The sequence below is a fragment of the Ursus americanus genome, chromosome 24 (genome assembly GCF_024610735.1).
Source record: "Ursus americanus isolate L20-20 chromosome 24, mUrsAme1.1.p, whole genome shotgun sequence".
Lineage (NCBI taxonomy): Eukaryota > Metazoa > Chordata > Mammalia > Carnivora > Ursidae > Ursus > Ursus americanus.
The window spans coordinates 38714804-38742297 of NC_142150.1; the positions used below are offsets into that span (position 1 = coordinate 38714804).

Genomic DNA, 27494 nt, shown 5'->3' on the forward strand with positions numbered 1-27494 from the left:
CCAGGGGCTTGGACCAGCCCCAGGGGAGGAGCCTTAAAGAGCCCGCAGCCCCTGCGGTGCAGGCGCCTGGTGTGCCCAGAACCGGCAGCGGAGGCGCTTGCACTCGGGCAGGTACATGTTAGAAACTTTATTCTCTGGAGGCTGGGGCAGACTGAGAGCAGGGCTGGGGTCACCCCTTCTCCGGCTCCTCCAGGATCCCCTCCCGGTTGCTTTCCTGTAACCCCTGCTTTTGACTCTGGGCTGATTGCCTCTTGTTTGACCCCCGACGGCTCAACAGGGACAGCCGCCGAAACAGCACGGTGATCAAAAGGCTTTCATTCGACCTTTGATTCCGGCGGTCCTGCGGGTCCTCATCGACCCCTTCGAAGCCTGCGGGGATGACGAGGCCACTGAGCTCTGCTCTACCCTCCCCGGTCCAACCTCCTGGGCGGTCCCCGTCGGGGCTGCCCCTTCCCCCGCTCCCTGGACCCCCTTGGTGTGTCTTGGATCCCACCTTCGCCTTCCTCCAACTCGGCCTCCTTGGCCGGCTCATCGGAGGTCTGAAAGTCCTTGTCTTGGCAGCAGCCCATGGCCCCGAGCGGCCCCGAACTCCGTGCCACCCACGCCAGCCCGCCAGGCTCCGGGCCTGGCTTTTATGACGTCAGACATCCCATTGCACCAGCGCTGGGAGCAGCCACCCCATTTTCCTTTCTCCCATCACAAAAGGCTCAGGGTCACTGTGGGTGTTGAGCTGTTTATTTACAAAGTGAGCAGAGGCTCTTCAGGAGCTGGTGGACCCAGGCCGCTGCTTTTTTCTCCGCCTGGTTTGGAGAGGCCCTTGGGTCTGCTCCAAATCAGGGAGCTTCCGCTTGGCAGCTGCCTCCAAGGAGGCCCAAAGTTCATCTGTCTCTGTGTCTTCTGGGGGTGCCTTTTTGGGCTCTTGGGGCTCATCCTGGTGAGAGGGAGAAAACTTAGAGGAATCAGGGGCACAGGAACAGATGCACAGGGAAGGAGGAGCTAGGTGGGAAATAATCGCTTTTATCTCCTGCTCCCGGACACTATTCCCATCCATGCTCCTATGTCAACACTTGGCAGTAACCCTGTCAGGATTACAACTATTAACACCCCTCAGAGAAGTTAAGTAACTTGGCAGACAAGCAGACAGTTCCAAGGCTGTGTTCCAACTGCTGCTTTTTTTTCTCTCCCCAGGGAAATGCTCACATCTGTGCCTTGCTCCCACATTCCCAGACCCAACTACTTACCTCCCAGTTATCCCTGCCTGACAGAAGAAGGCAGTTCAGTTGAGACTTGAGATAAACCTGCAAAAGATCAGGGGCCTTAAGGAGCCAGACACACTGAAACAGAAACAGGGATGCGGATGCACGAGGCAGCCAGCTCTCACCTTATGCTCCAGGCCCCGTGGATTCCGGATCCTGTGTACCCTCAAGACTCTGTCCAAGCCACAGGAGGCTAGTAGGGGCTTTGAAGGGTGGCACTGTAATCCTCGGACACTGCCCGCCAGCCCCTTCAGACAGCCCAGTAGGCGCCCTGGGGAAGGGGGGAGGCATCAGCACGAGATGGCCAGCCAACAACCATTAAATGTTTCTTTATTTTTTTTAGAGAGAGAGAGAAAGAGAGAGAGAGAGTGAGTGCTCATGTGCAGGAGGGGCAGAGAGAAAGAGAGAATCTTAGACAGGTTCCATGTCCAGTGTGGAGCCCAACCTCGGGCTCAATCTCACAACCTTGAGATCAGGACCTGAGCTGAAATCAAGAGTTGGATGCTTAACCAACCAAGCCACCCAGGCACCCCAATTGTTTACTGTCTCAATCACTTTATGTTTCAATATTTATTCCTCAAATAACGCTGGGACAGGAGTTATCATTGGTATCTCCATTTTACATGTAAAGGAGCTAGAAGTCATAAGGAGTTGAAGTAACTTGTCCAAGATCCTATAGCTTCTGGTGAAACCAGGATTTGAACCCAGCCAATAGGCACCTGAATGAGGACTCAACCACTCCACTGCACCCCCTCAGACAGAATCCTGCCCTTCCTCCCACCCCTTGCCCTCCTGCAAGGCTCCCTGGTCCACTTACCTTGCCGAAGGTCAATTTCTGCCAGCTGCCCATGAGTGTTCCCCACGATCACTGAACTAAGGAGGAGACCAGAGGCAGGTGGGGTCAGCGGGAGCCTCCTGGAGTCCTCTCTGAGTCCCCCTCTTGTCCTTTCAACACTTACTTGGCCCCGGGAGTGAGGGTCATGGCTGTAAGTGGGTACTCTCCATAGGTGGCCTCTAGAACTGGTCGGCGCTGGGGGGAGGCTGGATCATAGACACGGACCTGGAAAACACCAAGGCATCCCAAGAGCGCCCCCCCACCGGCTTCTCCACATCTTTACGCCCTCCTTCACACACTGCTTTCTTGTTTATGACCTACTTTTAGAGAAACTTTCTCATTTGAAATGTACCCTCTCTTTGAGTGTCTGGGAGAAGTGGGCAGAGGAGACCTGCTTAGGAGCATGAATGGACAGGGCTGAGGGAAGAGGTCCCCCAGGTTGGGGGGGGGAAGTGGCAGCATTCCCATGGTCCACATGTGTGAGCATTCCATCCCTCCAGACTCCCATCTTGGGATGAAAAAGCAAACTAGTCCAACTGTCGGAGACCACTGAATTTCAGAGAAATTTAGCCTGAACAACAGAGGAGAGAGGAAGCCCTCAGGGTGTGTTCTGAACAGAGACATATCATCACCAAGATCAGATTTCATTATGCAGGAGTAAAGGAAATGGGGCAAATACAGTGACCCTGTCCTGCCTGGGTCTTAGGACTTCAAGTGAGGCCAGGTGTAAAGATCCCCAGTTGGACCCTCGCTCCCTTCCTCCCTTCTATAAAGCTGAGGAGCTGAGGCTGGAGAGGAAAGGGTCAGGCCTGGGTCCCAAAGCAAATCAGAGGCTGAATCAAGACCAGAACCCAGTTCTCTTCACACCCAGTGTCCTCTCATCACACCTGTACCCTGTGTTCCTCCTGTGAAAGGGGCACTCTTCTTCTCTCCTCCCTTCCAGGTGGGAAGCAAAGGCAGCCTCACAGTCCAGAACCCTCATCCCAGAGTGCACTAGAAGGTCACTGGCTCAGCCACAGGGCTGGGTCGGATAGAGGAAATGCTCCCTCTGAGAACACAGGGACAGAGCATGGTGTGGGCAGCTGTACCAAATGATGAAGACTGAACCTGTGCAGGGAGGCTGTTTCTCCAAGAGGCCGCTGAAGCCCAGGAGGGGGCAGGTGTGAGATGGTGCCTCACCTGGTGGTACCCTGTGCAGGTGACAAGCTTCTGAGACTCAGGGAGGAACTGTATGTCCTGATCCCAGATGGGAACCCGCAGGTCAAGCCAGTCGTTCCGTACCTGGTGGGGGAGTGCGTAGATGGGGGACAGGTTGTGGGAAGCTCATAGGCCCTTTCCTTCAGCCCTTCAGCATCATCCCCTAAAGCCCATCTGGTCTCTGACTCAGTCACGGGCCTCAGCCTCCCTGGACCTCAGCCCCAGCCCCTCCCACCCCCGTCACTTACATTCTTGGCCCTGAACACAGGCTCCTTAGACCCCTGTAGGTCCCACACCTTCAAAGCATTCTCTTTCCCACCCGTGGCAACCATGTGGGGGTGTGCTGGGTCTTGGCGCATCCTACACACCCCAGGACCCACACTCAGTTCCAGGAGCTGAGAAGAACAGGAGATGAGAGCGGAGATGAGAAGCAGTTCCAGAGTCTTTAATCCTCTTCCCCCAAAGCCCTCACTTGGTTCCTACCCTGGCCCCCATCTTCCCCAACCATCACGAGCAAGGCAGGGGAGCCTTACTGGGTCAGAGGATGCCTCCTTGTCATTGTCGTTCCAGACTTGGACAATCCCAGATTCCACACATGTGATAAGGGTGCTGCAGGCAGAGGCAGAAGATAGAGTTAGGTTAAAAAAAAAAAAAAAAAAAAAAAAAGCGTGAAAGTCTTCTCCGGGCCCCAGTCGACCCACCCCCAGATTCACATTAACAAGGCTTTCTCCTTTCAGGTCAATTATTTAATATCCTCAATGCGGGGAGGGGTTACCAGTTTCGGAAGTAAGGAGAATGAAGCTCTAAGAAATGACAAGATTTGTCCACACAACTAAACATCAGAACCAGAGCTGGAAATCCAGTCCGTGACACTCCGAAGCAGAGTGCCTTTGCCATTCCACAGCTACATCTGGGGGCACCCGGCCCTGCTGGTCTTTCTGTCTTGAGTGGGTCACCAGGAGTCAGGATCAGTAGCTCTGAAAGGACTGAAGTGGGACTGGTATAAATTTATGGTCTGGCCAAAGTCAAACACCAGCTTCTTCTCTCCAGTTCCCAGTTCAGCCTTCCAGACAATACATGCTGATCTCTCCCTCAAAGTACACACCCCTCCCACGAAGCCCAAGCAAGTCTCTCCCAGGATCTGTGGAGCCCGAGCCTATGTTCTTTCTCACATCTGCCCACCTTCTGCACCTCGGTTCAGGCTGTGTCGTTTGCCTGGGCTGTGGTAACAGCCTCCCAATGGCTCTTTCCAATCCATTCTCCACACCCCTCCTTGCTCAAAACCCAATACCCTCCACCACCTGCAAATCATAAATGCAAATCTCTCAGCCTGGCTCTGAAAGCCCTTTACATATAATCCCTACCTACCTTGCCCATCTTGTATTAAAATGTATCCTTGGTTTCAACCTCCAAATGCTGTTTATCTTTCCCAAAATACAGTGTAGCCTGACACCAGTCTTGGCCTCTGCCCAGGCAGTAGCCTCTTTCTAGAATGCACTTACCCTTTTCTCCTCCTGTCAAAAGCCTGCCCATCCTTCATGGCCCAGTGCAAAAGTCTCACCCACAGGCACTTCTAGATCTCACTTGTCAGAACACCACCAAACCTACACAGACCATTCACAGCCTTCTCCATCTTTGGAAGAAAGCTAGGGCAGTTACCTAACCGCTAGCACTTTCCTATTCTTTCCTTTGGGAACTTCACCATATTGTTGGTGGTTGTTAGTCTCCGTTTTCAAACATACTCTAGACTATTAAATGACTTGCTCAGGGTCACCCAAAAGGTTATGGAGCCAGAAACCAAAACTCTTGCAGATGCAAACTCCATGAAAGTAGGTACTTCATGTGTCTGGTTTACCTGCAGCCCCTGCATTTCGCCCAATGCCTGTTACCCAGCAGGTGTTCAGTAAATGCTTGTTATAGGCAGGACACAGATACCTGTCACCCAGCCCCGGGCCGTGTCACTATGGGTTCATCGTCTTTCAGCCTTCCTGCGGGAGCCTCCATGCTCTTCCCTGCGACCTGAGCGTTCAGCGAGGGGCTCAGTCTTACCCGTGGACCTGGGCGAGGCCTCGGAACGTGCCCTCCCCGCCAGGGCAGTGCTGCTGGCCCTGGAATCGGCCCTCCTCCGTGCTGAAGTACCTCACGGTTCTGTCGGCGCAACCCACCAAGATCTGCGGGCAAAGGAGAGCAGGATGGCGATCAAAACGAGGCTGCCGTCCCTTGGCCCCCAGCTCGGGACCGAACAGCTACCGCTTACCTGAGTCTCGCCGCCCGCGCCCCAGCACAGGGCGCTCACCGCCTCCTCGCGTCGCGGCTGTCCCGCCGCCGTGAAGTTCGTCGCCTGTTTGCGCTGAAGGTTTACCCCTGCGGGGGGCGAGTGTCAGTCGCGCCGCGGTCGCGAGCGGAGGATACCCCCCAGTTCCCGACGCCGGGCTCAGCCACCCACCTTTCAGGATCCCGGTCTCGGTGCCCACCCACACATGGTTCCAGCGTGCCCCTACAGCCGCCATAACGGAGCCCGGCAGCCCACGGCTCGTACTTCCGGCGCAGTGTGCGCGTCACCAGCGCGCGCCGAGTCCCATCGGGAAGAACGCCTTCTCCGGGAGTTTTAAGGAGCCGGAAGGAGGGAACCTGGCTGGTTCCGTGGGAAGAGTTTGCGACCTTTGGTTTCGGGGTCGTGAGTTTAAGCCCTTACCTTGGGTGTAGAGATCACTCAAATAAAAACTAAACAACAACAACAACAAGACCGGAAGAATAAATATCCCCTAACTGCGTTTTACTTTATGAAGACAAAATCTGGAGATACTTGTTTGTGATCTGAAGAGTAACTTGACAGTTTTGCACTTGGAGTAGAAGGCATCCTAACCGGACCACGCCTGGTGGAGCCAGGCCTTGTCCGTCTCCCTGCTCCAAAGCATCATGTACTCTTGTTTTCTGTACAAGAAAGAAGAGCGCACTTCAGAAACAATTCAAATCACTAATGAGGCTCATGGCTTCAACCTCGAGTATAAAAGAAAAGGAAGAAAGATGGGGAAATTGAAACCGACGATCTTAAAACAGAAATCTGGAAAGTTGAAGGTAGGGGCGTCGTTTTTCTTTCCTCATTTTGAGGTTTGGTGATGGTAAAAATCAGCTCCAACTGAGTAAAAATCTGCAAAATTAAAACAGTATTCTCCCAGGGACAAACTGCTACTTTAAAATGTCGTAAGAGCCCCTTCTTTGAGTGACTACTGTTTCTTTACAGAGAAGTTTTCTCTGAAATTAGAAAACCAGAAACTTTGAAATTTTATCAGTAAGAATAAAAACATCCCACTCTTACCTGCACAGGTCTCCACAGAAAAGCAGCTTTGGTTTGCAGCTCAGCTGCAGAGCTGCTGGTGAGAGTTATGAGCGTCACATTCCCCATTTATCTTAGGCTAGACATAGCGACCCAGTGGTCTTCCCTTACAGGGTAAAAAGGAAAGCTTAGGGAAAGGCAAACGAAAGCACGCTCCCCAACGCTAGCAAATAATTTGTGATTCCTAATTTTCAAAAGGTAGACTAATGCTAGTGTTAAAGTGTGAGAGAAAACTACTTCAGTTCGGATTGGGGATGTCTCCTTTGTAATAACCGTCCTGCGGTGAGAACGCATCAAACATAACTAAAAAATACCAAAAAGGTGGGTAGTAATAACTACAAGTCGTCTGCCTGTAGCTTGCTTTATTTCTATGCGGTATTTATCAGTTTTAGATCCTAGTATCACGGAGCAATTTTAAAGTTGTTAAGAAAAAAGAACCGCAGTAGTAAACGCTTAAAGAGAGAATAATAACAAACTTAGAAAAAAAAAACGAAAATTATACAAAGACGACAACGGAAATCTTCAGCTAAGCATAAAACACACAAAGAAATAGTATTTTGATTTCTAATTTTGGTATACCATTTATTTCCCCCCGAAGGGGGTGCACCGTTCCTGGAAGTACTGCAATACCAGGTCGATGCGTGGAGTGGACGGAGCAAGCTCCTATTCCATCTCCTAATTCCAAAAATCCATTTAATATATTGTCCTCGGATAGAGGACGTATCAGATATTAAACTGATAAGAACAGATACTACACTTGATCTTAGCCAAAAGGCCGAGAAGCGATACCGTGTTGTTTCAGCCCCAGCGAGCCTTACCCTTAGTATAGCTTTTATGATTGTGGTGATTTTGATGGTATAATGATTAGATTACTTTACAATGTGCAGTACGTCTAAAACTTATTTTCCCATTATTCTTATTTCAAATAATAGCTAGATTAAAAAAAAAACAACCTTGAATACTGTTCTTTACTACTTTGCCTGCCGGTACGTCCTCGGTGTGTTTTACATAAGCCCGCCCCACCACTGTTTTTACTTTCTTGCGATTGGTCTACATACAAGTCGGTATTGCAATGTGGGCGTGCCCTCTTTTTTCTCCCTACTGTCGCGCCAGTCTCCGAGCCTGAGGGGTTTCAGGCGGTTTCCCCGGGGTGTGGGGTGGCGTTCTGCCTTAGTGTGTAGTGTGGAGGACGGTGTGGCGGATGCCGGCGCCCCTTTCCCGGGCCTTTATTTGGTGAGGCTGCGGCTCCCAAGCACAGGCTTTGGAGTTCGAAGAACCGGGTTGGGATCGCTGCTCGCTAGTTCGTGACTTGACGTGAGGCCGGTTGCTTGGACGCCTGTGTCCTTTTCTGTTGAATGGGGCTAGTACCACGCGCTTGTGCGGCGCTCGTGAGCACCGGCACACTGCGCGCGGCCTGGAGCTGACCGTGCAGGCTGGCCTTTATGGCTGAGTTCCCCTCGCCGCCCCCGCGATTGTAACATCCACCCCCAACCCGCTTATATCTTGCGGTCTGCGCCATCCGTCACCCACCGGTGGGCCCTTCGGAGAGGGGAAAAGCGGCCCCGAGAAAGGCCTTTCGGACGTTCCCGATTCTTAAACCCCGGTGGGAGAGAGGGCGTGAGGCCAGCATAGATAAAACTTCAATGAAGCAGTTTTTGTGTAGGCTCAAAGCAAAGTCTGGCTGTATGAAAGGGATGGAGATCAGGCCGAGCCTGAGAAGGGACTTGGGGTCCCGTTTCCTTGGGAACTATGTTAATATAAATGTGGAACGTTCTGTCCGAAACCTCCCTTAACAAGCTCTACACGCGGGCTGGAAATAGAGGCCGAGTCTCTGTGTCAAAGTAACCGGGCGGGAATTTCCGTTCTCACTGATTGCTCTTAATTAGCAAGATGTCTGTGATAGATGATTTTAGAGAACAGGATTCTCAGCAGTGTGTCCCTGATGTTAATAAACAGAGGCAGTTCTACAGGTCCCCATAAGTAAACCCAGAGCCTCCAGGGAGGGGCTGAATGAAGAGGGCTCAGCCAGCAGAACCCTGCCCCCAACCAAGATGCCCGGGTCCTAATTCCCACAACCTCGCAATGTGTTACCTTGCATGGCAAAAGTACTTTGCAGATACGGTTAAATTAGGGTTTGGGGAGGCAGACATTATTCTAGATTATCTGGTAGGCGCCTGTGATCACAAAGGTCCTTATCAGGGCTAGAGGGAGGCAGGAGCCAGCGTCAGAGTGATGCAAAAGGTGGATGAGCCATTGCTGCTTTGAAGATGGAAGGGGGTCATCAGAGGGATGTGGGCGGCCTTCTAGAAGCCGGAAGAGGCAAGGAAACAGGTTCTCCTTACAGCCTCCAGAACGGAATGCAGCCCTGCCAACACAGCTTGATTTTAGCCCAGGGAGACCCGTTTCAGACATCTGACCTCCAGGACCGTAAAATAAGTTGTTTTGCTTTAAGCCACTGAGTTTGTGGTAATTTGTTAAAACAGCAGTAAAAACAGGGGCAAAAGCAAAAATCTGTTCCTTTCAATCTCAACCTTCAAATTCTGCCCAACCTCGGGCAGGCTACAGCCCCCTAGCTGAGCAGCCTTCACTTTCTGCCCAGGCTACAGCCAAGCGCAGCCTTGGAGGGGGGGGGGTGCGGTTCCCCAGGCAGGGCTGAAGCAGCACCCCTGTTCCTCCTCTGAAACCAAGGCAAGTGGGGAGTGGCTCCTTCACCCTCTGTCTGCTGTTACCCCTGCCTCTTCCTATCCAAGTTCAGATGGCTGATTGTGCAGGTGCCTTAAGAACTTAGAATTTACATTTGCTCCTGGGAGGCTGTTCGTTTGTTTGTGCTTATTGAGCACACACTCTACAATGATAAAATCAGACGTGGCCCTTGCCTTCCTGATGTTCATAGTCTACTGGGGAAAACAGGGAGAAGAATTCTGTGATCCTCCACGCAAGAGCTGGAGGGGACTTGGGCAGGGGTGGCTCTGATGGCAGAGGTGGAGGGAAGTGGGGGAGTTCACAGAGAATTACTGGCTTTGATGACAGGCAAAGTGAAGCCAAGGGAAGAATATTCTTTCCATGTGCATACATTTTAAATTTATTTGATGTTTTATTTTCATGAAACTGATACAGTGTAAAAATTGTCACATAATATTCAAAGGCTTATGACATTCCTCCTCCCATTTTACATCCCCCCTTTAACTCAATTTTAGATTTTTATTATTTTTTTAATTTTTATTTATTTATTTTTTAAGATTATTTATTTATTTGACAGAGAGAGAGACAGCCAGCGAGAGAGGGAACACAGCAGGGGAGTGGGAGAGGAAGAAGCAGGCTCCCAGCAGAGGAGCCCGATGTGGGACTCGATCCCGGAACGCCGGGATCACGCCCTGAGCCGAAGGCAGACGCTTTAACGACTGCGCTACCCAGGCGCCCCTCAATTTTAGATTTTTAAAGAAGATTTTACTTATCAGAGAGAGCAAGAGCCGGGGGAGCAGCAGACAGAGGGGGAGAAGCAGGCTCCCCACAGAGCTGAGATCTTTATGGTTACCATTTAAAGAGCAAAAAATCCACATTTTTTTAAAAGATTTTATTTATTTATTTGACAGAGAGAGAGAGAGCCAGCAAGAGAGGGAACACAAGCAGGGGGAGTGGGAGAGGAAGAAGCAGGGTCCCAGCGGAGGAGCCCGATATGGGGCTTGATCCCAGGACACCGGGATCATGACCTGAGCCAAAGGCAGATGCCCAAACGACTGAGCTACCCAGGCACCCCCTCCACATTCATTTTTTTAAAGATTTTGAGAGAGAGGGAGAGAGACCACAAGCAGGGGGAGGGGCAGAGGGAGAAGGAGAAATAGGCTCCCCGCTGAGCAGGGAGCCCTACAATGTGGGGCTCAATCCCAGGACTCTGGGATCATGACCTGAGCTGAAGGCAGACACTTAACTGACTGAGCCACCCAGGTGCTCCAAATGTGTATTCTTTTAATTAAGTTGACTTATAGTTTTTTTAAATGATTTTTTTTAAAGATTTTATTTATTTGAGGCTGAGGGGAGGGGGTTGTTGGTAACAGGGTGAGGGAGAGTCTCAAGCCAACTCCACGCCAAACACACAGACCGTCCCAAGCAGGGCCAGTCCCAGGATCTGAAGACCAGGACCTGAGCCAAAACCAAGAGCAGGACACTCAACTGACTGAGCCACCCAGGCACCCCCAAGTTACTCTATGGACAACTATAGTTCTGACGCAGTATGCATTCTTTAACATTTACATATGGATGGGAATCCCTGATTTCGTTTGGTATCCGCTCTCACCCTGAGCAACGAAAGATATTCACTATGAGAATTGCCTGGTGGGACAGTGATGGAGGCTGTGTACCCGTATGCAGATTTGAGCCTCCAGGTGTAGGAAACTACGTAACTGCTCTAAAGATGAAGCATTGACCTAAGCACACACATCACCCCCCCCCCCAACAGTGCTTCTGTTTTGACAATTTCCTCTACTGCCCTTCATCCCCAAAGCCAGCTTCCCCACGGACAATTAAACAGCAAGATTTGGGGGCACCGGGGTGACAGGTCTTGGGGTCCTGGGATCCAGCTTCTGTTGGGCTCTGTGCCCAGCGGGGAGTCTACTTGAGGACTCCCCCCCCCCACTAAAACAGATGTCTAAAAAATAAAAAGCAAAAACTTTGAAATGATCAGGTATGTGTGGGGACAGGGAACCCATCTGAATGATTGTAAATTCTCAAGTACCCATTCACTTCCTAAATTTATGCCAATATAATGGCACATTTAGACAGAAAGAGGTTCAGTGCAAACCACATTTATGTGGGTGTTCACTGAGCACCCCTACCAGATGTCCTAAGTGAATACAAGTTTTGCTCTCCCATTGGAAGAACAAATGGAAGGAGACAAACACAAGCAGGATTATTCCAAAGTTTATTTACACCAACAGCATAAAATGACAATTATTGGCCAAAATAGGCTTATTTTTTTTTTAAAGATTTTATTTATTTATTTGACAGAGATAGAGACAGCCAGCGAGAGAGGGAACACAAGCAGGGAGAGTGGGAGAGGAAGAAGCAGGCTCATAGGAGAGGAGCCTGACGTGGGGCTCGATCCCATAACGCCGGGATCATGCCCTGAGCCGGAGGCAGACGCTTAACCGCTGTGCCACCCAGGCGCCCCCAAAATAGGCTTTTTAGCAGTTGACTTTTAAGTAGGCTCCATGCCCAGTGTGAAGCCCAATGCAGGACTTGAACTCATGACCCTGAGACATCAAGTCAGATGTGTAACCAACTGAACCACCCAGGTGCCCCCAGCAGTGACTTTTTTTTAAAGATTTTATTTGACAGAAAGAGAGACAGCCAGCAAGAGGGAACACAAGCAGGGGGAGTGGGAGAGGAAGAAGCAGGCTCATAGGAGAGGAGCCTGATGTGAGGCTTGATCCCAGAACGCTGGGATCACGCCCTGGGCTGAAGGCAGACGCTTAACGACTGCGCCACCCAGGCGCCCCTACCCCCCAGCAGTGACTTTTGAGCAGTGAGCCCCTGAATGATTCATCTCCATGAAAGAACCCAGAGAATTCCAGAAAAAGGGAAGAATGTAGAGACCCAGAGGCTCCCTACAGGAACAGAAATTCAAAGGTTGTAGGCCCAATCCTACAGAAAAAGCAGACTCCACAGAAACCACATTGAAGTTTCACGTGCAGAAAAGGGCAGTCAAACACCAAAACCTGGCAGCCACCTTTTTAAGGGATCCTTGAGGATCATGACCCATTGGCTCCTAGTGCCTTCAGCCAAGCCTGCTGAAGTTATCACCCAAACCCAGCAGACATTTCATACAGTAAGGCACATGGCAGGCGGTGGTGGGAAACCTTAGAAGATCTACTGAGGCTCCTTGAACAATGCTTTCCTGAGCTGGACAGCAGTCGGCAACTTGCCACACTAAACAGAACAGTGCTGACAAGGGCAAATTCCCCAGGATTATTTCCTTCTGCCCAGCTACACACTCAAACACATGAACCACAATGAAGGTTAAACTTTTTATTTAGAAAGGCTGAAACAAATATAAGCTACTTTCCATACTAGGTCGTACAAAAAATGACCTGAAAATTTCCTTTTGATATTCCTGAAGAACTGGATTCCTATACAGGAAAAAAAAGAGAAAAAAAGTGAGTTTTCTTATTAGGTAAGAAGAACGAAAGCATTATGTCAGATTTATACAGGGCTACCCTTTAAAATAGTTCATGTTAAAAAGCCTGCTTCCAGGTATACTTTTCTGTTTATCTTAGTCAAATACTAAACACCAACATTTGAACAGATACATACCTATGCCTTGTTCTTTCTTCAGGCCTGGAAAACAAATACAATCGACTTTAGCAAGTGATTTATTTCCCCCTTTCCCATATTTAGAAATCCCTTACGATCCCTCAGACAGTTCCTTCCGGAACAAGCATCCTCTTTTCCCCCAGCCAGCCCCAGTGGGTTCACCTTTACAGGCTCTGGGACTAGGACAGGAGGTAAGACATGTGACTGTTTCTTCACTGGGAAATTCTAGTTTGGTCCACTCTGCATCTAGACTTACTCACCTTTGACTTTAGACTGGAGCCGAGCAGAAAAGTAGCTGAGGGTTCCTGCAAAAAAATGATTGAGAAGTAAGCCTCTCAATCATCCCCAGGGGTCCCTATTGCTTAGAGCAAAGGCACATCTGTAAGGTTTCAGCACACACACTTTACAGTAACCACCGGGTAGTCTACAGAACTTCCTATTGGCTTAAAGCCTACTTGATAAAGACTTACCACTGTGGTCACTTCATTCCAGGACAAGCTCACAGCTCAGAAAATACCTTTCAGTCACAATGATCAGACTGGGGCGGTATTGAATTCATCACTGGTGGGGGGGCTTGTCGCAGGTGGTTTAGAAAGGCCACAAACAAGACTCTGGAGTAAGCCAGTAAGGTCTTCTTATAGCTACCCAGACCAAACTGCCACCCCCAACACCCCCCCAAAACACATGGCAAATTTTATATAGCAGCTAAATGAAGTGGTACAAAGGCATTTATTTACCTCAAATCATTCTTGGGCTCCACACAAGGTACTGCACCTGAAACAGTTAAGAACAGAGTCGGTAAAGCTTACCTCTAACAATAAAAGTTATTCCCACTTAAAACTACCATTCCTAGGAAAATCAGATTTCCGAGTCTCAACAGCAAGTCATCAGCCGAACGAGATTCCATGTAAGTCATCATGCATTTAGGTCCTCAAAAGGGTATTTTTTCTACCCAATATGCTCCACGTACCACATATGGAAACGACTCACCTTTGAGCAATCAAGCAGGTTATTGGTAACAGCACCTAGAGAAAGAAAAAAATGCAGATGGATAAAAAAGCCCTTCCACATAGCATCCCTCCACTCCTGCCTTCTCCAGTTTCTCAGGTGTTCACTTATTTTCATTGTGTAAGTCATAGTGAGCTAGTTTGATTCATCATGGAAACTGCCTGTTTGGTGGCATGAGCCACAGACATTAATCAACTCACCTGTTAACTCCGGAGGCTTTTGGGTAGCACACAGGGACAAGATACTCCTGAATGAGAAGATTACATAATTAGTGAAGGTTCTCAAACAGCCAAATCCATTCTAGCTATGGTTAATGGACTTAAACTAAAAAAGCCAAGCAAATGCTATTGAAAGGCATATGCTGTACCTCAGACAGTTCCTTATGAAACAAATTCTCATCCTCTCTCCCAGTTAGCCCCAGTGGGTTCACCATTACTGGCTCTAGGGCTAGAACAGGGGTAAGACAGGATGCTCTCCTCACTGGCACATACTTTGGCAAGTCACAACCACTAAGATTACAACTACTCACCATTCTTAACGCTTTCCAAGAGTTCAATCCTGGGCAGAATCATCAATGAACATCTAGAAGAATAGATCAAGGGATGATGCCTGGCTGGCTCAGTCCGTGGAGCAATTGACTCTTGAGCTCGAGGTCATGTGTTTGAGCCCCATGTTAGGCATTGAGCCTACATAAAATAAAAAAAATAAAATTGCTCAGAAGAAACAGATCAAGAGACATCACTACAAGTAAAGAACCAGAAATCTATACGGGGTCAATCAAGTCTCTGGTCACAACAAAAACACCCACAATGATAAAATCGTCCTTTGGACGATGAATTCACATATATATTAATCACAGTACTGGAAGAAGCTACTTACTGTAAGATAGATGCATGTATCACCATCAGGACAACCTGCAAAAGGGGGAACAGATGGTTATCTAAAAATAGAAAATGGAAAAAAGTTTCTTTGTTAACAGAAACTGCCATCAGAACTCTAACATGCTATTAATTGTTGCACCTCACAGAGGATCAGCATATCTATTCAAATCATCTGACAGTGACATATGGGTGAGGGAGAGCACACCCTCACAAGAACTGTACTGTTGGGCTGCTCTCCCCCTTCACAGCGAAGTCATTCCAAGAGGAACAAGCTGGAAGGAGCAAAAAGGCAACACTGCTCCACTGGCCATCTGTCCTCCTGGTTGTAGGCAAAACTGGAGAGAACACTCCAATCCCCCATTTGAACAATTAATTACCTGTATTCACTTTGGGAGGCTGTTGGATTCCAAGCCTGGTGATGAGATGCTAAAACAGAAAAGGCAGGCATTATATGTACCTAAGAACAGTCACTCATAGACCCTTGAGTACTCCTGGCCCACTTCTCAGTAGGAAGATGACATCACCAAGTTCAGCCATATGCTTGTCTTTTTTTATGTTCATCACTGAGTGGTCAGCACACTTTGAACAAGAACAAACCCCACCTAGACACCATGCCCGCCCACCCCTTCGGAAATCACTACATACCCACCTGGAGCATCACTGTAATGCCTAGCTTGCAGTGATAGGTCTTGTCCCATCCTCCAACCTGTAAGGTCTTTTGAGCTGAACCACATCTAAAAAAAAGGAGGAGCACCCCTTAGTTCCATACCTTGCAGTCTGTCTCACGTTCGTGCTCTAACACCTCCGCGCTAAAAACCCAAACGTCTGCAGCGGGATGGTGCTACTCAGAATTTTTATGTTTTCTCCACTGATCCATCAGAAAGAGAGAGTTCAATTTAAGTATCATCCCCGTAGCACATCCCACGGGACTTGCGTAAACTCCACAATGGAGAAAGAGTGGTAAAGGATGGCCATAAACACTTACCCTAAGAAGCAGGCTCTTTTCCATTCTTTAGCGTTCGAATGTGCGCCCGAACCCTACAGACAAGAGGACATTAAATCAACACCCGTGATTTCACAATCGCTTTGTTTTCCGGGGCTACGACTGTGTCGGACTTCGGCTGTGCAAGGCCCGTCTCTTCAGAGAGTCTTATCCTCACGGAGCTCAGTACAGGTCTGTGAAAAGGTTCTCATCACAAAGAGGGCCGCCGCCGTCGCCGCGGCCCGCCATCGCCATTTTGTCCTTCACAAAACCCCACTGCTGCTTTGCGGATTCAGGCCCATGGCCGAGATCTTACCCCTGTCTCGCCAACCAATAAATGCAACCTAAATCGCTCAGGCGTGCTACGTTCTTTTGATTTAAGAAAATAAAGAAGAAGGGAAGGGGGGATAAGCTACTTACCAAATGCCATAGAAAAATGAGACCGAAAGGCCGCCGCGAGATGCTTAAATACCACCTCGCAGAGGTCCACGGGACTTGGGGGCGGGACTATGGCGGGCGCAGGCGCATGAGGAGAGGGCGCGCGAGCACGGAGAGTTGTGGGTAGAGAATGCTAGGGAAGGCGGGAGTGCGATGCGCACCCTCAGGAGCTGGGGGGCGCGAAAAAGACGCGCATGCGCTTTAGGGAAGCGCGCGGGCGGTCCTGTCTGCTGGGGGTCTGTACCGCCGGCTGTCTCTGGGACGCGAACGCCGACGCCTCGGCTTCGCACACCTGTGGTGGGCGATGCTATGCCTCAGTCATGGCTGTCTACCCCCCCCTTACCTGAGCACCCCCCTTACCCACACACACCCTAAAGCGATGTGCAGGTTCCGCCTCCACGGATCCCGAACCTCCTGAAGCCTCGACCGCTGTCATCTCGGTCGCACGCCTGCCGCCCAGCGCGCCTTCCAGGACTGGTGCGCAGGGTCCCTGCGTAGCGGGCGACTGGGGGGAGGTCCTTTGCATGAAGCCATTTCGGGAGAGTGAATCAGGCCGTAAGTGCTTTGCTTGAGTCTTCCGACAGGGTCTGATTTTTCCTGGGCGCCCACCTATGATCTGCTGTCTGGTCCACTGTCGCTAGGAACTTGGCTTGTAGTTGGGCTAATATTCGCTATAATTGGAAGCACTGTTTTAAGTACACTACACGAATTGATTACTTTAGTTCTCCCAAATCCCAAGATAGCCCATAACTAGCCCCATTTTATAGAGAAGGAACCCTAGGTGTGAAGACTTTTTACGGAGATGCTTGCACTCCCCCCCTAGCGTGGTTCATCGGTAATTTGTGGTAAGCACCTAGTGTACTTGCAGATTTTGGAAACACTGACTAAGCTCTGACTATGTGCTCCTACGTATGACCTCACCTAATATTACAACCCGGGGAGGAAGGTATTAAGGTGATGTTACAAATGAGGAACGTGAGGTCTAAGGAGGTTAAGTAACTTTCTGGGTGTTAAACATTTAAGCAGTCTGCAAATCCAGGCAGTTTGATTCTATGCCCGCACTTCTGACCACGGTTCTACTGGTCTCATCTCACAGTTCCTGCTCGAGGTAATCAGGGAGCAGGCAAAAATGCACAGGAAACAAATGGAATAACCCCTGGGTACTGTTTCTCAGTCTTTTTGTCATTATCGTCTCCCCCTCCCCAGGAGCCTTAAAAAGACATTTCTCCCTCCAATCCCACTCATGACATTTTAATACCACTGATATACTGTGTATTTGCTTATGTACAATGGCCCTTTGGAGGGCCAGAAACCTCTTTAATATCTTGAGATTTTTCTGCCCCTTCCCCTGCCAAACCAATTGTTGCTCCTTCCGGGACAACGTTTTCCCTATGTGTGTCCCAGGGTAACATAATAAGTATGCACAACTGAGAGAATTCCAGTTTGAATACATTTAGGGACTGGAATAAATTTATTCAGCAAATATTAATTGCTTGTTCAAATACATGATTGAAAAGTTGTAACAAAATATATAGAAGATGTGAGGGTACCTGACTGACTCAGTCGAAGAAGCCGATCGAAGTATGTCTGTGGGTCAAAGCGTGAGTTTGCAACCTCTTGTGTAGTGACTAGAAGGCTGGGGATTCTCTTTTTGGAAGCTCCAAAGGGGTTCAGGGGAATAAGCACCAAACAAGGCAGTGTTCTTTTTTTTTTTTTTATTTTAATAATGATTTTTTATTATATTATGTTAGTCACCATACAGTACATCCCCGGTTTTCGATGCAAGGCTCGATGATTCATTAGTTGTGTATAACACCCAGTGCACCATGCAATATGTGAAACAAGGCAGTGTTCTTGGCCGTTGAAGATCATAGGTGATATTCAGTTAATATTTATTCTACTAATATTTATTTGTTGAGCACCTGCTAGCACAGAAAAATACAGCAAGGAACAAAGCAGACAGTCCCCTTATGCTCCCTTGGAGCTTATATTCTGGGGATAGACACAGAGAAACAATACCTCAAGTAGAGTTAAATGCTATGGTAAACGTTAAGCAGGGAAGGGGAGAGGGAGTGCTGGGGTCAAAGGGAGAGATTGTCATGTCACTCAAAGAGGGCCTTCCTGATGTCCTGATGAGGGTGACATTTGTGCAGCACTCTGAAGGAAATGGAGGGCAGAGGCACCTGGGGTAGAGTGTTGCGGGTAGAAGCATGGGAGCGCTGGGCTGTGCTCATTGAGTTGTAGGTAACATGACAGGTTGTGAGTACGATTTTTAAAACAGAACCGGGGGGATTTTGTGTATGTCAAAGGTAGACTGAAGTTTGGTGGAAATAACGCAAGTTTCATTATCCGTGGAATAAATGAACATTGAACATTTTTTCCTTTGAATAAGAAAGGGGATTGTTCCGCGAGTGAAGAATGTAGTAGTCAAATTAAATGAAACGTGTGTGTGTGTGTGTGTGTGTGTGTGCGCGCACGCATGTGTAAAACATTTGCTTGACCAGGACAAAAAGGCTGGAGTGTCTGTCAAGTAATGAGAAATGAGAACGACGAGATGGAACAATTAGTGGATGTTGTTTAATGTTAATATACTAACATCCAGGGCGTGTGGGTGGCTTAGTTGGTTAAGCCTCGGACTCTTCGGCTCCAGTCATGATCTCAGGGTCAGGAGACGGAGTCCCGAATCCAGCTCCCTGCTCAGCTGGGTGTCTGCTTGAGATTCTCCGATTCTCTCTCTCCTATCCCTCCTCACTGTGTGCTCATTCTCTCTCTCAAATAAATAAATAAATAAACCTTAAAAAATATTAATACCCATTAACTGCGTCCCATGGCACCTGGGACGGTAATATACTAAGTGTTTTATATAAAGTATTACCGCAGTTGGAAAATAGTTTTTGGGTGCTTGGCTGGTTCAGTCAATAGAGGTGTGACTTGGGGTCGTGAGTTCAAGCCCCACGTTGGGTGTGGAAGCTACTTGAAAACCACAAAAGTCCCATTTCCAGTTTACAGATAAAAAAACTGAGTATTAGATCAAGTTACTCACCCAGGGACACTTAGGTACTATGGGAGATCTGTGATTCAAACCTAGTCTCTACTTTTGACCCTATAAAAAAAAAAATTGCCTCTTTCCGAAAGCTGGAAAGAGGCAAAAGTGATTGCTTGGTGTCCTTTTGATGTTGTAAAGTGGGCCAACACAGCCTGGGGTTTTTCTGATTTTCTAGGGGGTGTGCGCTTTTGTTGGACATCCTATTTGCTCTTGATTTGGCTATTTTATAATTCTGTGATTGCCTTGTGTGACATTAGCCAGTTTTATATCTACCCATGAACAAATTCGTATCAGTGTACTTGACTGATGGACTCTAAAATATTCCTTTCCTAGATTTCTCTTTTGAACCAGGCTTAAATTTTATTTGTTCTCTCATTAGTAGGTTGCATAAAATATTTGTGGGTTTTTTTAGGGTTTTATTCGTTCATTTGACAGAGAGAGTGAGCGAGTGAGCACATGCAAGGGGAGCAGCAGAGGGAGAGGGAGAAGCAAGCTCTCTGCTAAACAGGGAGCCCAATGTGGGACTTGATCCCAGGACCCCGGGATCATGACCTGAGCCCAAAAGGAGACGCATAACGGACTGAGCCACCCAACCATCCCCCTCCCATGATTTTAATGACCACCATTGTGCCTAGAACTCCAGCCCAGGATCTTTTCCCTGAGCTTCATGGCTGTACATCCAGTTGCTTTCTAGATGAGTGTTATCACTTGGTTGGTCCACAAACTTATCAAGTTTTCCAAACTGGAATTCAACCCACTCTTCATTCCACCCAGTTGTCCAGGCCCCCAACTTCCACTACCCTAATTCAGGCCATTCATCTTGTGTGTTTTTTTGTGTGTTTTTTTGGAGTTTATTTATTAGAGGGAGAGCAGGAGTGGGAGTGGAGGAGAGGGGCAGAGGGAGAGGGAGGAACAGACTCCCAGCTGAGCAGGGAGCCTGACCAAGGGCTCAGTCCCAGGACCCCGAGATCATGACCTGGGCTGAAAGCAGACACTTAATGACTGAGCCACCCAGCTGCCCCTCCTGTGGTTTTTACAAACACATTTACTCCGGGTCCCTGGCTATGTTTTCCTCCCTTCTAATCAAACCATTCTCCACTTTGCAGCAGAGAGATCTTTCCAAATAAAACATTTGTGGTCATATGTTCATAATCCTTAAGTGCCCTTCCATAGTCTTTAGGCTAAAGACCAGACCATCAGTATAGCCGTTAAGACCCCTGCTTTCCTTGCCACTTTTTTTTTTTTTTTGACCACTGCTCCCTCCCCATGCCTGATCCACCCTGCCTCCCACTGTAACTCTTTTAGGTTCAAGATCATGCCTGAGTAAATCATCATTGTATCCTTGTTGCCTGACAGAATGCAAGACACTAAGAAGGACTCAATATATATTAGTTTATCTCCGTAAATTTCGAATGACCTTTTTCCAGCCCCAATTCATTGCCCTACATACCAAAGGAGCTCCTGGCTTAGAGGTCTAGCGAGTTTGATCAGGGAGCAACCCTGCCCCCACGTGGCTGCAAGAGGCACTGCCTCCCTTTAGGGAGGAGGAGGATATGCAAATTACCGCTTTGCCCGGAAAGCGAGACTGGCCAGTAACCTCAGTGGAGAAACAGTCCCAATTTGATAACAGAATTATCTGGATTGTGGTGAAGCGTGACATTGGGAAGGATTAGCCTGGTCTCAGGGGAGATGAGGATGTTGACGAGTATAGGGATGGATTTATGTGCTGTATTTGTAGACCTGAGGGAGGAAGGTTTGGGACAGGAGGGATGATGGGGAGTTGATACAGGTAGTATTGATTCTCGGTATCTGTTCTTATCAGTTTAACATCGGCTACGTCCTCTATCCGAGGACAATGTATTCCATCAATTTTTGGAATGGGAGCTGGAATAGAAGCTTGCTTTGTGTACTCCATGCATTGTTTCCCTGGTCCCTGGGTGTTGAACAGGGTTGATACACTTGGAATTGGAGTAATCCCACATCAGGTCTTTGGCCTGGGAAAAAGAGGTATCACAGTGGGAAGGACAAAGTAGAAGTCTCTGAAACTGCCGTGTCCCCATTCCAGGGATGTCCTTTCTTCCCATTCTCTCCTTAACCATTGCACTCCAGCTCCCGTACCCACCCCTCCACCGAGGCCACTACTGACCTCATTCACTTAATCCCAGAAGTCACTTCCATTTTTTTAAAAGATTTTATTGATTTATTTGACAGAGAAAATGAGAGAGCATGAGCAGAGGGGAGGGGCAGAGAGAGAGGGAGAAGCAGACTTCCTGCTGGGGAGCTCAATCCCAGGACCCTGGGATCATGACCTGAGCCCAAGGCAAGACACTTAGCTCACTGAGCCACCCCCCCCCTTTTAAAGTAATCTCCACACCCAACGTGGGACTGGAACTCCTGACCCCAAGATCAAGAGTTGCATGGTCCACCACTGAAGCAGCCAGGTGCCCCAATATTTCCATCTTTCTTGACCTCTCAATAGCATTTTGACACTGCTGACCTACCCTTCTTTCTGAAGTGTTCTTGACCCTTGCTTTCTGGGACCCTGCACTCTCCTGGGTCTCCTCTTGCTTCTTGACCATTTTCACTATCTGTCCCTACACATTCTTCAGGGTTCTGCCCCAGGTCCACTTGTTCTCTCACTCACTATGCTCTGCCTAGACCAACTTACCCATCACCTTGGCCTCATTTACCATATATATGCTGCCCTGTCCCCAGCATCATCTCAACCCAGGATCTCCGGAACGGCACACTGTTGTATCTAACTGTCTGCCAGACTTCTTCACTGCGATGGCCCATAAACAGCTCAACTTGTCCCAAACTGAATTCATCGACTTTTCCTACAATCTGTTCCTTCTCCAATGTGCCCTCTCTTGCTCCATTGTCTGAGCCAGAGTGTGGTCCTTTTCTCCAGTGCTGATGCACTGTAAATGCTCTCCAGCCAAAGACTGCTGGGAACATATTTGTATTGGAGCAACTTAAGTTTATTACTTGTTACAGTGAAGAACACACACCTTGGGAAACCACAGGGTGTCTCAGTAAGAGGGTGTTAGGAAGAACTTATTATAGGATCTGGGCTTGTGTTAGGTGATTCTGGGGAGGGTTTAAACAAGTGAGGCTTTACTCTGGATTTGATGTTTTCAGGAAGTGGCGTCGTTTTATTATTGGGTATCTTAATACTATCTTATCTAGAAGACTATAGTCGAATGAGGCTAACCTATGATTGGTAAAGAAGCAACAGTCACTCATATGAGGCAGGGTAGGGAGCTGTTTGGACTTCTGTGATTTGGACAATGTTCATGTTTTTTTCTGTGTTCAGACATGATTATAGAATGGGCTTGTTTTGACTTGACCCATCATGATCACAGAGTGGCCTTGTCTTATGTTGATGTTCTGAAATTATGTTGAGCAGGAGAATACCAAGGCCTCGGTGGAAGTGCTAGGCCAGCTTCTAGATATCAGCAGCTGCTTTTCTCCTTGAGCTTAAGCCATTCTCCCCTGGATTTTTTTTAAGTATTTATTTTAAAAAATATTTTATTTATTCATTTGAGACAGAGACAGAGCACAAGCAGGGGGAGAGGCAGAGGGAGAGGGAGAAGCAGACTTCCCACTGAGCTGGGAGTCTGACCTGGGGCTCGATCCCAGGACCTAGAGATCATGACCAGAGCCAAAGGCAAACGCTTAACTGACTGAGCCACCCACCCAGGTGCCCCAGAGTGACCTACCTACCTTCCTTTCTCTCTCTCTTTCTCTCTCTTTCTTTATTTCTTTTTCTTTCTTTCTTTCTTTCTTTCTTTCTTTCTTTCTGATGTTATTTATTTGTTTGAGAGAGAGAGAGAGAGAGGGAGCATGAGCAGGGGAGAGGGGCAGGGGGAGAGGGAGAAGCAGACTTCCCGCTGAGCGAGGATCCTCACCCAGGGCTCCATCCCAGGATCCCGGGATCACGACCTCAGTTGAAAGCAGACACTCAACCCACTGAGCCACCCAAGTACCCAGAGTGATCTTTCTAAATGAAAAATCTGATCTCAGGGGCGCCTGGGTGGCTCAGTTGTAAGCATCTGCCTTCGGCTTGGGTCCTGGAATCGAGCCCCACATCAGGCTCCCTGCTCAGTGGGAAGCCTGCTTCTCCCTCTCCCACTCCCCCTGCTTGTGTTCTCTCTCTCGCTGCCTCTCTCTCTGTCAAATAAATAAATAAAATCTTAAAAAGAAAGAAAGAAAGAAAGAAAGAAAGAAAGAAAGAAAGAGGGAAAGAAAGAAAGATTAGATCCCAACTCAAAATCTCAGTGTTCCTCCTTTGCTCTTAGGTTCAAGTCTGTACCTACCGACAGAGTCAATAAGGCCCACTTCCGTTTTTTCAGTTTTAGTGTCACTGCTGCGTTCCTTCCCTTGGGCTACTTGACCCCCTTACCCATACAAACTCCCCAAGGGCAGAAATCGTGTCTGTATAATTTATTTTATCCCCATCGTGTAGAACAAGGCATGACACTGTAATGCATTGATTGCCTGCCCTGTGCTATAAAGTAAGCTCCTGGAGAGGTTGTTAGGAGAAATACTTGGAACTGTAGACAGCTTCCTCGCCAAGGGAAGCTTTTGGAGGATGGAAGCAGCGTCTGCCCCCTCCTGGCATCAAGAGGCACTGCATCCATTAGTGGAGGAGAAGGGATAGCAAAGGCACAGTTCTCTGCTGGGAGCTGGGAGGAGGGCACTCACCTCTGGGCAAGATTCAACTCGAGATCAGGATTTCCTTATTTCCTGAAATGTGGAGGAATATGCCATTGGGAAGTTCTCCCAGGGAAGGATTAGACTGGGTTTTGGAAGAGCTGAGATGTGGAATTTTATAAGGGACAGCTTTAAGCCTGTTGTTATAGCCTTGAGTCAAAGTTTGGGAAGCAAGTTCTGATGGGAAACTTAATTGTAGGTTGTTTTTTGATTTTTGGTCCAAGATCATGAATAGTATGTGTTCTTGTCATTTAATGTTTCGTAATTCCTCCACCTGAGGATACTTTATGAAGTGGATTTTTGGAACAGGGAGGTTGAATAGAGGCAGGCTCCGTCCATTCCACAGACCAGTCTGGTATCACAGTACCTTCATGAATGGTATGGGTCTCCCTTTCGGGATAGTTCTCAGTTAAAATGCAGACTGTTGGTATTCCACTGTGTCTTTTGGTTTTTGAAAAAAAAAAATTAAGATGAATCTGCTGTTTCCCCTCTTTCTTTCATGCTATATTTTTGATGCGTATTTTGTCTTTCATGTCCTGGTTCTTTAAGATTTAGTCATTTATATATTCTGTTTAGAAATTTTCTTTTCTTTTCTTTTTTTTTCTTTAAGATTTTACTTATTTATTTCACAGAGAGAGAGACAGCCAGCGAGAGAGGGAACACGAGCAGGGGGAGTGGGAGAGGAAGAAGCAGGCTCCCAGCGGAGGAGCCTGATGTGGGGCTCGATTCCAGAACGCTGGGATCGCACCCTGAGCTGAAGGCAGACACTTAACGACTGAGCCACCCAGGTGCCCCCTTTTTCCTTTTTCTTTTTTAAAGATTTTATTTATTTATTTGACAGAGAGAGAGAGAACACAAGCAGGGGCAGCAGCAGACAGAGGGAGAAGCAGGCTCCCCGCTAAGCAGGGAGCCCGATGTGGGACTGGATCCCAGGACCCCAGGATCATGACCTGAGCCAAAGGCAGACACTTAACCATCTGAGCCACGCAGGCGCCCCTCCGTTTTCCTTTCTAACTAATGCACTCTTTAACTGGGCCAGAAGCAGTAACTGTTTTGCAAGCAGTTGGTCGTAAAATCCCAACAGAACAACTGATATTCGAACCATAAAACTGTTGGTATTTTATGAAGAGAGAAAAGTTAACTGCTGCACGCCGGGAATAGTTTCATTTGATAGCACTGATAGATTAATCGGTGAGATAGTAATTAAAAGTGGTGCAACCAGTCAACACCAAATTAACAGGTTTTTTTTCTTCTTTATCTAAATTATGTTATTACCCCCTTCTACTTTCTCATTAAAACCTCTTGCTTTCCCCACGAGTGGGACCCTTTTTCTGGTTACTCTGGAATCTGTGCTCCCCAAGTTGCGATTCTGAGACCCCAGTTCCACCTCCTTTTCTGGCTTGACACCACTATGGTCTGTTTTCTGTTCAGAATACTGACACCACCGGTGTGGGTTTCCACACCAAGCAAATTTCTAATTCTGTGCAACAAACTGGAAGGCTTACCACTTAATTTGACTTGACACTAACTATCCTGGGTTCGCACAGACCCCACAGGTTAAGGGCTCAGTCCTACAGGACTGCCCACCACCTCAGACACCAATCTCAAGTTGTGGGTCCCAGGTTACCCACGATTCTGAGTTGGCTAGAAATCGGGGTTCTCGAAATCCTCTCCTCAGGTCTGAATTTGCTATAACAGCTCATAGAACTCAGGGAAATACTTGACTTATGATTACCAGTTTATTGTAAAGGATGTTATAAAGGATACAAATGAACAGCCGGATGAAGAGGTATCTAGGACGATGTCTGGAAGGGTTCCAAGCACAGGATCTTCTGACCCTGTGGACTTGAGGTGTGTCACCTTCCTGGTACTTGTTCATTAACCTGGAAGTTCTCCAAACCCCATTGATGAGGATTTTTACAGAGGTTCCATTATGCAGGCATGATCATTGGCCATTGGCGATTAACTCAATCTTTACCTCCTCTCCCTTTGCTGGAATTTGGGGGATGGGACTGGAAGTTACAACTCCCTAGTCATGCCTTGTTTTTTCTGATGGCCAGTCCCCACCCCAAAGCTACCACCAAGGCCTCCTTGGAAGAAAGGACTTTCTTATCACCTAAGAATTCCAAAGGATTTAGGAGCTCAGTGTCAGGAACTAGGCACAAAGGCTGTTGAGTGCTCTCTGTCTCTCTCTCTACTTTTATCATATCGCAGCCATTTATAAAAAAGACAAGATTGGCTTTCTACCTTATACCATAAATAAAAATCAATTAGATGGATTAAAGGGGCGCCCTGGTGGCTCAGTTGGTAAGCGTCTACCTCCAACGCATCACATTGGGCCCCCTGCTCAGTGGGGAGCCTGCTTCTCCCTCTCCCTCTGCCTGCTGCTCCCCCTGCTTGGCTTTCTCTCTCCCTCGAATAAATAAATAAAATCTTTTAAAAAAAATAAAGACTTAAATGTCAAATACAAAGCCTTACATTTTTGCACAGAAAATGTTGATGAATATCTTCCAGGCCTTAAAGTAAAGAAAGATTTTTTAAGAGAATTTTTAGTTTATTTTTTAGTAATCTCTACACCCAGCCTAGGGATCTAACTCACAACCCTAAGACCAAGAGTCACATGCTCTCCCAACTAAGCCAGCCAGGGGCCCCCCGAGAAGGATTTTTTAAAATAAGTCACCAAAAATAAAAACGTGGATTATAAAAGAAAACATCGGTATGTTTTTATTTTTTCCAAGCCCAGATATCCCACCAAGACTGACAATATTTTTGATGGGTAACTTTTGCTTATCAAAAGGCACCTGAGTGCCCAGATCTTGGTTTCTCATACCATTCTCCAATAAAAGGAACTAGGGCTCCTTGGAGAAGTGGCTGATTCTAGGACTGGGGCTCTAGTGTGCAAACAAGATGAGCCTGGACCATTTCACAGTGCCAGGACATAAGGAAGTGCTCAAAAAAAGTGTGTGTGTGTGTGTGTGTGTGTGGTGGGGGAGAGACAGGGAGACGGGAAAGAGAAGGGTATTAAAGGAGCCAACCTGAGGGGTGCCTGGGTGGCTCAGTCGGTTAAACATCTATCTTTGGCTCCAGTCATGATCCCAAGGTCCTGGGATCGAGCCCTGCATCGAGCCCTGCATCGAGCCCTGCATCGAGCCCTGCATCGAGCCCTGCATCGAGCCCTGCATCAGGCTCCCTGCTCAGCGGGGAGTCTGTTTCTCCCTCTTCCGGCTCATTCTCTCTCTCTCAAATAAATAAATACATAAAATCTTTAAAAATAAATAAATTAATTAATTTTTTAAAAAAGGAGCAAACCTGAAAGAGCTCACAGTGGCCAAAGCTGGAACAATTTGAGGGAAAACCCCAATAATATAGTGTTGAATTCTAAAGCAAAGTATAAAATAAATATCCACGAGTCCATACTGACATAAATAGATGAATAGATAAATACATGAGGGAGAAGCGACAAATCTCCCGCACAGAAAGTCCCAAGTA

At 47.9% G+C, this 27494-nt stretch overlaps 2 protein-coding genes, 2 long non-coding RNA genes and 11 other non-coding genes across 17 annotated transcripts; 3 read left to right on the forward strand and 12 right to left on the reverse strand.

The window, feature by feature from the left end:
* Nucleotides 1-99: 99 nt before the first annotated feature.
* Nucleotides 100-732, reverse strand: TEX54 (testis expressed 54). The gene is given in 2 exon segments (XM_087854959.1): nucleotides 100-472; nucleotides 474-732. Coding segments are annotated over 2 exon segments (399 nt in total). The 5' UTR covers nucleotides 570-732; the 3' UTR covers nucleotides 100-169.
* On the reverse strand, nucleotides 720-5852 carry WDR74 (WD repeat domain 74). Its single transcript, XM_045793727.2, has 11 exons — nucleotides 5735-5852; nucleotides 5546-5652; nucleotides 5338-5459; nucleotides 3822-3897; nucleotides 3537-3683; nucleotides 3271-3372; nucleotides 2216-2316; nucleotides 2074-2129; nucleotides 1382-1527; nucleotides 1242-1298; nucleotides 720-931 (listed from the first exon to the last, which is right to left on the reverse strand). Exons 1-11 carry the CDS (start codon nucleotides 5796-5798, stop codon nucleotides 761-763), a joined length of 1149 nt encoding a protein of 382 aa, XP_045649683.2. The 5' UTR covers nucleotides 5799-5852; the 3' UTR covers nucleotides 720-760.
* Nucleotides 5853-5856: 4 nt separating this feature from the next.
* On the forward strand, nucleotides 5857-16159 carry LOC148107884 (uncharacterized). Its single transcript, XR_015721446.1, has 2 exons — nucleotides 5857-6366; nucleotides 15840-16159. It is a non-coding gene; the product is annotated as an uncharacterized LOC148107884 (long non-coding RNA).
* On the reverse strand, nucleotides 7222-7412 carry LOC123789845 (U2 spliceosomal RNA). Its single transcript, XR_006778922.2, has one exon. It is a non-coding gene; the product is annotated as a U2 spliceosomal RNA (small nuclear RNA).
* Nucleotides 12635-15948, reverse strand: LOC123789800 (uncharacterized). 3 transcript variants are annotated; one of them, XR_015721444.1, is made up of 12 exons: nucleotides 15809-15948; nucleotides 15473-15557; nucleotides 15201-15249; nucleotides 14822-14856; nucleotides 14472-14628; nucleotides 14310-14389; nucleotides 14143-14189; nucleotides 13925-13959; nucleotides 13672-13708; nucleotides 13195-13239; nucleotides 12935-12958; nucleotides 12635-12750 (listed from the first exon to the last, which is right to left on the reverse strand). It is a non-coding gene; the product is annotated as an uncharacterized LOC123789800 (long non-coding RNA). The 3 variants fall into 3 exon arrangements; XR_015721445.1 differs by having other exon boundaries at nucleotides 15469-15557; XR_006778910.2 differs by lacking the exon at nucleotides 14310-14389.
* On the reverse strand, nucleotides 13031-13155 carry LOC123789851 (small nucleolar RNA SNORD22). Its single transcript, XR_006778929.1, has one exon. It is a non-coding gene; the product is annotated as a small nucleolar RNA SNORD22 (small nucleolar RNA).
* On the reverse strand, nucleotides 13435-13503 carry LOC123789850 (small nucleolar RNA SNORD31). Its single transcript, XR_006778928.1, has one exon. It is a non-coding gene; the product is annotated as a small nucleolar RNA SNORD31 (small nucleolar RNA).
* Nucleotides 13788-13857, reverse strand: LOC123789849 (small nucleolar RNA SNORD30). Its single transcript, XR_006778927.1, has one exon. It is a non-coding gene; the product is annotated as a small nucleolar RNA SNORD30 (small nucleolar RNA).
* Nucleotides 14033-14099, reverse strand: LOC123789858 (small nucleolar RNA SNORD29). The gene has a single exon (XR_006778934.1). It is a non-coding gene; the product is annotated as a small nucleolar RNA SNORD29 (small nucleolar RNA).
* LOC123789853 (small nucleolar RNA SNORD22) lies at nucleotides 14306-14428 on the reverse strand. Its single transcript, XR_006778930.1, has one exon. It is a non-coding gene; the product is annotated as a small nucleolar RNA SNORD22 (small nucleolar RNA).
* Nucleotides 14926-15000, reverse strand: LOC123789846 (small nucleolar RNA SNORD28). The gene has a single exon (XR_006778924.1). It is a non-coding gene; the product is annotated as a small nucleolar RNA SNORD28 (small nucleolar RNA).
* On the reverse strand, nucleotides 15322-15392 carry LOC123789847 (small nucleolar RNA SNORD27). Its single transcript, XR_006778925.1, has one exon. It is a non-coding gene; the product is annotated as a small nucleolar RNA SNORD27 (small nucleolar RNA).
* Nucleotides 15664-15738, reverse strand: LOC123789848 (small nucleolar RNA SNORD26). Its single transcript, XR_006778926.1, has one exon. It is a non-coding gene; the product is annotated as a small nucleolar RNA SNORD26 (small nucleolar RNA).
* Nucleotides 16160-21083: 4924 nt separating the features above from the next.
* LOC123789856 (U2 spliceosomal RNA) lies at nucleotides 21084-21268 on the forward strand. Its single transcript, XR_015721558.1, has one exon. It is a non-coding gene; the product is annotated as a U2 spliceosomal RNA (small nuclear RNA).
* A 2936-nt stretch (nucleotides 21269-24204) lies between these two features.
* On the forward strand, nucleotides 24205-24394 carry LOC123789855 (U2 spliceosomal RNA). The gene has a single exon (XR_006778932.1). It is a non-coding gene; the product is annotated as a U2 spliceosomal RNA (small nuclear RNA).
* Nucleotides 24395-27494: the final 3100 nt, after the last annotated feature.

Bases quoted from the DNA above. Each gene is read 5' to 3' on its own strand.
- WDR74 (XM_045793727.2), bottom strand. From the start codon at position 5,798: ATGGCGGCTGTAGGGGCACGCTGGAACCATGTGTGGGTGGGCACCGAG. The intron at 2,317-3,270 runs GTGAGGCACCAT...GGTGTTTTCCAG, and splicing joins CCTGCACAGGGTACCACCAG to GTCCGTGTCTATGATCCAGC. The intron at 1,528-2,073 runs GTAAGTGGACCA...CCCCTTCCCCAG, and splicing joins AGAAATTGACCTTCGGCAAG to GGCGCCTACTGGGCTGTCTG.